Source organism: Salmo salar, chromosome 14 (genome assembly GCF_965601325.2).
Source record: "Salmo salar chromosome 14, fSalSal1, whole genome shotgun sequence".
NCBI lineage: Eukaryota > Metazoa > Chordata > Actinopteri > Salmoniformes > Salmonidae > Salmo > Salmo salar.
In genome coordinates this window covers 8,453,702-8,463,819 of record NC_138304.1, presented here as the reverse complement: position 1 = coordinate 8,463,819, position 10,118 = coordinate 8,453,702, and the positions used below count along the sequence as shown (strand labels likewise).

Here is a 10,118-nt window from a genome sequence, read left to right as displayed (position 1 = left end):
GATAGCTCCAAAAGTGTTTAGTAACTTTGGATGCATGCTGACAGTGCATTCAGAGCCATCCAGTGGATAGCCTCACTACAACCTTTATTTTACCAGGTTCCTGTGAAGCAATTGTAATAACAGTCCACCACAACATACCAGAGAGTCTCCTGATTAGCAAGGGGTAGTCTGTGTTCAATTTCATTGTGTATTAATACACAGTTTTAGATCATTGTGAGGGGATTTCGCCAGTGGTCAGAAGGGGGAATTGGGTGTCCTAGGAAAATGTTGTCTGAGGTTGCAAAAGTAACCAAGGGGGGCGGGGGTTAGCGAAGGGTCAATTGATTTACACTTTACTAAATACATCTTATGATTTCTTAATGAAGCCTTTATAAACACTCCATTACGGTTGCTCTAAGGAGCAAAGTACTTTATAATGCTAAAGGAGGATATACATGTTTTATCTGGTGCTTTGCCAATTGTGGCATACTCTTCTGCCACCCTTTGCTTATGTGACTTATGTTGATAGCTTGAGGGTTACATCAATATGTGGCATTTTGCCAGAAAAGATTGTGGTTTAGGCTTGTGGTTAATCTTTTACAGCCATATATAGGGTAAGTTATATTGCCTGTTACTTGACCATAACCTCAACCCTTACCTAAAGCTAATAAAATGGCCTTCTTGGTTGTCAGGCAATCATACATGAAAGGGAGGTGAAGTGAAAACAGGTGTCTGAATGTTGTATACATCCTCTCCTACTGCAACAGATATGTCTCATGCAAAAGTAGGTTGACACTACTCAGCATTGAGGAGATGGATTGGGGGTGAGGTCCTGCAATAGACTAGACCTGTCAAGGTGGTGTACTTTATATTAAGTTGCTTCACGTAACAGAAACAGGTACGTTCTGGCTCGGATAAGGCTACTAAATTATCATACATCTGCATATTGTGTAAAACTACAACATCACTTCACTTCACAGTTACCAGATTCTTGTTTCCACTTTCAATGGGCCTAGTGTGTACAGCAGCTCTTTACTGAATACATCATCAACAGAAGACTTTATACATTGTTTTCAAAGTCTTTAATAAACTGCAACACTCAATACAGTATGAAATTTCTATTGCTTTGGTATAATATTATTTACATACTATAACTGGTTTGTCCATAGTTGAAGTGGCAATCTGCAGTTGCTACACACATTTTTGGACATATAAATGTGTATGTACCCATTGATTCTTGAAGAACAACTTAGAAATGCCTCACGACCTTAGTTCAACTGTCGTACCCCGTCAGAACCAAAATATAAGCTTGTTTTACTCCATTGTTTGTAAATGATGTAAATGGTAAAAACTATAATTTTGTCCTTACATCCATAGCTCTGTCTATGAATGAGAGTGCTACATTTCTCCAGCCCCATACCTCAGCCTTTTAGCGAAACAGTGATGCTTTGTTATTGTTTCAGCTGCTGATTGCCACTTTAAAAGTCGCATTTTTCAGATTTGAACAAAAATGTGTTCCACTTAAAAAAAAAAAAACAGAAAGTGCACTTTGTTCATACTGCACACACTGTACATGAAGTGGGCCATTAGGCCTACTCACTGGTGCACCAATACACATTTTTTATTCCACCTGAAGCACTGAGCATAGCCTCAAAGGTTGAGGACCAATGTATACAGTACATTTTGTAAGACTTAAGGTTATAATACAATATCTCAAGAGGACATGCTCTACCAGTCCTCTACTTTCACTTTAGTATCATGTCATAACAAGTCATGCAGTCAGACCCAATTGGGTATGATGCAAATGTGATTATTTTCATGGTTTTATGTCCCAAAGTACTTCATTGATATTCAAATAGGAAATTAGCCAAAGTAAACAACCTATCTAGTAGTAGGCCCTTAATCACAACACGGGCCATCATATTTCACATGAAAAGGAACAAACTATTGTACATTATGCTGTAAAGTTGTTAAAGCTAGTTTATATTACATAGCAGGGCTCTATTCAAGTCACTTGAGGATTGCAATGCCTACAGACCCAACATATAGTAAAACAATTACAACATTTTTGTCAGAACAGATTAGATCCCCTTTTCTCAGATCCAGACCGCAAGGCCAGAAATAATCAGGGACTGATTGCGACCTAACACAGTGAGTGGAATCTCTGGCCAATAAGTTACATTAATCAATCAATTTACCACCTGGGAGAAAAGAAAACCAACAGTACCCTGGACCTCCAGATCCATGCCCCACATATGGAACTTTTTGTACTTTTTTTCATATTTACATAAAATGTTTTTCAAAAGAAGTATACATGCCAGACACATGCTACCTATGTTTATGACAAATTATATACGTGACTAGCTACAATTGAATATGTTTGAGTGATGGAACTGCTGAGTTCAGCAGTAGATCAATGCTAAAAAATCATTAACAGTACAATCCCATCATTACCTTTAGTGTTTGTTGTTTTTTTGTCATTAGCGCTTTGTCATCTTGACACCTTTGAAAACTGTCTCCTGAAAATACTTGAATACAATAATTGCGTTTCCTCAATCTGTTATTCCAATCTCAGATCAATACAAAAATGCACTCTTTATCGCTCTTTATCTTTGTACTGTAAAAGGTACAGACGGTGAAATCACATCATGACATTTCATAGAACTAATATATTTGACAAAACATTAGAAATTGTAAAAAAATAACAGGGTTTCTTCACACCCTTTTCTCCCCACTCTCAGTCCATAGGTGTATTTGAGAAAGTAAATGGCGAAAGAATGTATAACATTGTGCAGAGCCAGACAGATTGATGTCCTTCCTCAAGACGGACTAGTAGCTCCTGTGGCTCCACTTCCGAAGAGTCATGAGGCTTTCAAAGATTTCCCTCTATGCCTCCTGTCCATCATACTGGCAAGAGGCAAGCTTCGTAACATCACTAAATCCACTTTGACGGACCCTCTGGATCCACCTCCCCTCCCTGTAATTGGTTCCTAGAGGTCGTAACCCCTGACGGCCTCAGACCTTCGCCGTTGTAGTGGGCCACTAGCGACACCATGTTGGGCTTGACCATGTCAGAGGAAGCGGGGACGGCTGCGTACACAGTTGCGTTCCCCAGCTGGGGGACTACGCTGGTGGGCTGCCCGAGGGAGGCCACCTCGAAGGTGAAGTTGTTGTCGTTGGTTTTGTTGGTGCCACCACGGACAGCTTTGGTCGGCGCCTTGGAGGAGCTCCTGACGCTGGAACCCCTCTGGGGCTCTTGGCACCTCAGCAGGGCTCGGAAGCACCTGTAGAACTGGCATACCAGTGAACAAACACATACACACATGCCCACGTTCAAACACATCCCCAACATACAGACGGACAAACAGAAAAAAAGATGGGGAGACAGAAAGACTTGAGTCAAGTTGGACTAACTGTACAGCATCTGTTTGCTCGAATGCTGAATTATCAGAAAAATGAACTACACTGCTAAAAAAAATAAAGGGAACACTTAAACAACACAATGCAACTCCAAGTCAATCACACTTCTGTGAAATCAAACTGTCCACTTAGGAAGCAACACTGATTGACAATACATTTCACATGCTGTTGTGCAAATGGAATAGACAACAGGTGGAAATTTTAGGCAATTAGCAAGACACCTCCAATAAAGGAGTGGTTCTGCAGGTGGTGACCACAGACGACTTCTCAGTTCCTATGCTTCCTGGCTGATGTTTTGGTCACTTTTGAATGCTGGCGGTGCTTTCACTCTAGTGGTAGCATGAGACGGAGTCTACAACCCACACAAGTGGCTCAGGTAGTGCAGCTCATCCAGGATGGCACATCAATGCGAGCTGTGGGAAGAAGGTTTGCTGTGTCTGTCAGCGTTGTGTCCAGAGCATGGAGGCGCTACCAGGAGACAGGCCAGTACATCAGGAGACGTGGAGGAGGCCGTAGGAGGGCAACAACCCAGCAGCAGGACCGCTACCTCGCCTTTGTGCAAGGAGGAGCAGGAGGAGCACTGCCAGAGCCCTGCAAAATGACCTCCAGCAGGCCACAAATGTGCATGTGTCTGCTCAAACGGTCAGAAACAGACTCTATGAGGGTGGTATGAGGGCCCGACGTCCACAGGTGGGGGTTGTGCTTACAGCCCAACACCGTGCAGGACGTTTGGCATTTGCCAGAGAACACCAAGATTGGCAAATTTGCCACTGGCGCCCTGTGCTCTTCACAGATGAAAGCAGGTTCACACTGAGCACATGTGACAGACGTGACAGAGTCTGGAGACGCCGTGGAGAACATTCTGCTGCCTGCAACATCCTCCAGCATGACCGGTTTGGCGGTGGGTCAGTCAGGGTGTGGGGTGGCATTTCTTTGGGGGGCCGCACAGCCCTCCATGTGCTCGCCAGAGGTAGCCTGACTGCCGAGATGAGATCCTCAGACCCCTTGTGAGACCATATGCTGGTGCGGTTGGCCCTGTGTTCCTCCTAATGCAAGACAATGCTAGACCTCATGTGGCTGGAGTGTGTCAGCAGTTCCTGCAAGAGGAAGGCATTGATGCTATGGACTGGCCCGCCCGTTCCCCAGACCTGAATCCAATTGAGCACATCTGGGACATCATGTCTCGCTCCATCCACCAACACCACGTTGCACCACAGACTGTCCAGGAGTTGGCGGATGCTTTAGTCCAGGCCTGGGAGGAGATCCCTCAGGAGACCATCAGCCACCTCATCAGGAGCATGCCCAGGCGTTGTAGGAAGGTCATACAGGCACGTGGAGGCCACACACACTACTGAGCCTCATTTTGACTTGTTTTAAGGACATTACATCAAAGTTGGATCAGCCTGTAGTGTGGTTTTCCACTTTAATTTTGAGTGTGACTCCAAATCCAGACCTCCATGGGTTGATAAATTGGATTTCCATTGATTATTTTTGTGTGATTTTGTTGTCAGCACATTCAACTATGTAAAGAAAAAAGTATTTAATAAGATTATTTAATTCATTCAGATCTAGGATGTGTTATTTTAGTGTTCCTTTATTTTTTTGAGCAGTGTATAATGAATGGTGAGGCTACAAAACTCCAACCCAACCAGTCATTGCCTTCCTTAAAATGGGGGAAACAAATAATGTATGTGCTGCTGTTACTCTTTATCCGTCACAAACAGCAGGATTAAGGTTTAAGGACCATTATACCAACTTCAAGTTGTTTCCTACCCAACCCCACAAAGACCACTTATAGATGCTTATGTACCTACTTGAGGTTGTTTCCCCATCTCACCTTCGCAGGCACAACCTCCTAAACTCTCCTACTTCCTGCTGACAAACAAAGGGTCCATTCAAGTTGCACGTTTCTCACCAGGGAAATCAATTCTCCCTTTCTCTTGTTCCCTCTATCTCTGAGAAGTGCCATGGTGAATAATTATGACTAATCAAGAACCGTCTGGTCGGAAACCTCCTTTTCCTCTTTTCTCCCTATCGTTCGTCGAGCTTGTTGTCTCACCTTGCCTTTTCACATAGGACAATGCTGAGAGACACTCATTATTTGTACATTTCCAAAATGGTATTAAATGCTGAACTAATTAGGTTCTCAATCAAGAATGAGTATTTGATAATGTGAGGCGCAGGAAACCTTGACTGGCTATATAAAAAGCCTGATAAAATAAGAGGACAACAGAGACTGTCACGGTTGTCGTCGGTTAAGGAGGACCAAAACGCAGCAGGTATGTGTACGCTCATCTTGACATTTATTAACTCAGAATGAACACACCAAAACGAAACGAACTTACGAACAACGAAACAGTCTTGAAAGGCTCACTCGGCAAAACAAGAAACAATCTCCCACAAATACACAGACAAACACACCCAACTAATATAGGACTTCCAATCAAAGGCAACACCACACAGCTGCCTTCAATTGGAAGTCCACCCCAATTAACTCAACATAGAAACAGATTACCTAGACTAAACATAGAATTACATAAACAAGGAACAGTGCCCAAAACCCCGGAATACATAAATCAAATGCCCTTTTTAGAAAAACCACCACCCCGAACCACATAAACCAAATACCCTCTGCCACGTCCTGACCAAACTACAATAACAATTAATCCTTATACTGGCCAGGACGTGACAGTACCCCCCCCCCCTAAAGGTGCTAACCCCGGAAGCACCTCAAATTAACAAAAACCCCAAACAACAACAAAAAAATCCCCCTAACTAAAGGGAGGGAAGGGAGGGTGGCTGCCGTCAACGACGGCACTGTGCTACACCCCCCCCCCCCCAACCCACCTATATCTGGATGTGGCTCTGGTTCAGGCAGTTCCGGGCAGACGACCCACCCCGGCAGCTCCGGGTAGACGGGCCACTTGGGCTGACCCGGAAGACAGTCGGGCCACTCGGGCTGTCCCGGAAGACAGTCGGGCCACTCTGGCATCGCCGGGCAGTCGGGCCACTCTGGCATCGCCGGGCAGTCTGGCATCGCCGGGCAGTCTGGCATCTCCGGGCAGTCTGGCATCTCCGGGCAGTCTGGCCACTCTGGCATCTCCGGGCAGTCTGGCCACTCTGGCATTTCACTGACGGGCGGCGCTGGCGACTATTTACTGACGGGCAGTTCTGGCGACTCTTGACTGACGGGCAGTTCTGGCGACTCTTGACTGACGGGCAGTTCTGGCGACTCTTGACTAACGGGCAGTTCTGGCGACTCTTGACTGATGGGCAGTTCTGGCGACGTCGGACTGGGATGACGCACTTGAAGCCTGGTGCGTGGTGCTGGTACTGGACGTACCAGACTGGGAACACGCACCTCCAAGCTAGTGCGGGGAGCGGGAACAGGACGAGTCGGACTGGGCTGACGCACTTCCAGGTCCGCACGAGAGACAGGAGCTGGAAACCCAGGGCTATGGAGGCGCACAGGCGGTCTTGATCTTACCTCCTGCACAACCCGTCCTGGCTGGATGGAACTAGTAGCCCTGTATGAGCGGGGTGCTTGTACAGGGCGGACTGGGCTGTGCAGGGGCCTGATGGTAGCCGTGCGTAGAGCGGGAGTTGGGTAGCCTGGTCCTTGGAGGCGTACCGGCGACCAGATGCGCTGCGCAGGCATCCTCCTACCAGGCTGGATGCCCGCTCTAGCACGACACCTGCGAGGGGCTGGAATAACGCGCACCGGTCTGTGCGTGCTTATGGGTGAGATAGTGTGCTCCTCAGCGAAACATGGCGCTCTCCACCTCATACGCTCCTCCATATAACCACGGGTAGCTGGCTTCCGGCTCTTCCTAGGCCTAGCCAAACTACCCGTGTGCCCCCCCCAAAAAAAAATATTGGGGGTGCCTCTCGTGCTTCACCCTCAGCGCGTCCAAGGCCTCGTACCTCCGCCTCTCTGCCTTGGCTGCCTCAATTTCCTCCCGTGGGCGACGGTACTCCCCAGCCTGGTGCCAAGGTCCATCCCCGTCCAGAACTTCCTCCCAGGTCCATCTCTCCCGCCAGTCCAACTCGAAATGCCTTTTCCTCTGCTGCTTGGTCCTTAGTTGGTGGAAGATTCTGTCACGGTTGTCGTCGGTTAAGGAGGACCAAAACGCAGCAGGTATGTGTACGCTCATCTTGACATTTATTAACTCAGAATGAACACACCAAAACAACAAAACAAAACGAACTTCCGAACAACGAAACAGTCTTGAAAGGCTCACTCGGCAAAACAAGAAACAAACAATCTCCCACAAATACACAGACAAACACACCCAACTAATATAGGACTTCCAATCAAAGGCAACACCACACAGCTGCCTTCAATTGGAAGTCCACCCCAATTAACTCAACATAGAAACAGATTACCTAGACTAAACATAGAATTACATAAACAAGGAACAGTGCCCAAAAACCCCGGAATACATAAATCAAATGCCCTTTTTAGAAAAACCACCACCCCGAACCACATAAACCAAATACCCTCTGCCACGTCCTGACCAAACTACAATAACAATTCATCCTTATACTGGCCAGGACGTGACAGAGACTGATTTTTCTCATACGTACCCTAACCACTACATCATACTCCCGTCCCATACAGATGAGTAATGATTACAAAATGGACTAGATAGCTGGTCTCAAGACACGCTGCATGGTAAAGGAAGGAGTGAGGTCCTAATAGCTGTTATAACTCATATCATAACTTGAAAAGCAACTCACATTCGCAGTGACTCCACTATCCCCTTAATCCACCAACAAAGTAACTTGTATATACTTATATCATTTTATAAAGTGTTTCTAAAAGTTATACGACAACATTATATAAACATATCGGAAAACATTTCGGAAAAGAAGCGTCAGTAGCTGCCTGCAGCAGATGAGCATGGAAATTCATTGTTTGGGGGGGGAAGTTATAGAAGGAAATCTGCATGAACATGCCATCCATATTTAAAATCTACAAACTGATCAGGAAACCACAGGTGCCGTGTTTCACACTGATATCACTTTTTGCAACAAAGTCAACAAAGCTCAAAGACGAGCTCAAAGCGCAGATATTTAATTTAGCACTTGTTGGAGGCTGACAGACAGAGTGTGTTATTAAAAAACTTCATATCCAGTTTTGAAAGCATAACAATGCAATGAGGGTATTTGGTTCATTTTTATTACAGGCATACACACATACAGATGGAGACAGAGACCTTGGTAGAAAAGGCCTACGTCCCAGGCTGAACTTTAACAACCCTCCCGTTCCATACCGTCATCTTAAGGGCTCTGACGTCACCTCCCTTGAGAAAACGTAGTGTACTTAGTATACTCTGCGAGTTTCATGTATACTTATAGTCTACTACATTTTCTCAAGAGACGTAAAAAAGGAGAGTGTCCTACGGCACCGCTGCCTCTTCAGAGGGAATACACAAAGACAATAGACACACACACAGAAAAGATCATCCAGATAAAACAAAGATACAGTAACACAGATCCACCTTGTGTTGACCCACAGTACATGCATTGGCAAAGTAAACACAATCCCCATTTCATAATGTCAAATTGGAGAGACTGAAGACTGGCATGGGGTGTATAAAGCATAGAAACTCTATGATCTTGTTGAGCATACCCTGATTTTGTCAGCTGTCAAAACACAAACCTTACTGAGGCACTGAGAGAATTGGATAGATGAGTGAGTTATGGAAAGCAGAGCAGGAGACACAGCATAAGGTCATATATGGGTGAAATATGGAAACTTCAAAAGCGGGTCTATGAGCAGGAAGTTTGAGTTTGTCATGGATTTTGACTGTTCTGGTCATGTTAATGACAGTGAAGCTGGATCTAGATGAAAACATACAACCTAGATGTCACGAAGAGGGGTAGAGGAGTTAGTGTGCTCCGAGGCTAGCTCAGCAAACACAAGGGTTTATATAAGGCCAGGATTCAATCTGTGTGCTCTAGTCGACAATGCAGCGTTTAAAGGCAATGCTACCGCATTCGCAGAGATGGCATGGTAAAAGCTGTCGGCTCAATTGAAAATCACCTTTAAATGTCAAGTGCGCTATAGCATATTTCCCAAACTCTGGCGTGTGTTTTCCCCTTAGTTCGGTTAGTTTGGACTAGTGGGAGCACTCTATCCGCACTCTGAAGCGCACTAAACAATGCACCATGGTTCGCTCAAAAAGGATGGTCTCAGTGCGTTTCCATTCCTACCATAGTGCTGTTCGCTGCAGGTGAGAAGGCAGTGAGGAAGCAGTCTGGACCAAACACAGGAAAAGAACCGGAGGCCCAGTATTATTGGTTGTTTGACTGCAAGCATTTTATAAAATGCACTCAGTACCATAACTTGATATATCTGAAACATTATGAGTAGCAACGCATTCATGAGCGCATTGGATGCAGATTAAGGGAGATGGGGGCTATACGGGGATATAGGTGTCAGGTATACTCCCTCTCCGGCCTCTAGGTCATCAGGCTGTTGATTATCCCGCACACCTTTCACCATCGTCAAGCGCACCTGCACCTCATGACACTCACCTGGACTCCATCACCTCCTTGATTATCTTCCCTATATCTGTCACTCCCCTTGGTTCTTTCCTCAGGTGTTATTGACTCTGTTTCATGTCAGTACGTTGTTTGTGTTTTGTATTTATTGTTTTGTTTATTTATTAAAACACTCACTCCCTGTACTTGCTTCTCAACTCAGCGCACTC

General features: G+C 45.4%; 1 protein-coding gene across 1 annotated transcript in view; it reads right to left on the bottom strand.

The window, feature by feature from the left end:
• Positions 1 to 1,046: 1,046 nt before the first annotated feature.
• Positions 1,047 to 10,118, bottom strand: part of LOC106568690 (pinopsin) — a 111,632-nt gene continuing 102,560 nt past the window's right edge. Inside the window, exon 4 of the mRNA XM_014139251.3 lies at positions 1,047 to 3,271. Within this exon, the coding sequence (XP_013994726.3) occupies positions 2,915 to 3,271 (357 nt within the window). The 3' untranslated portion in view covers positions 1,047 to 2,914. The remainder of the gene's footprint in view (positions 3,272 to 10,118) is intronic.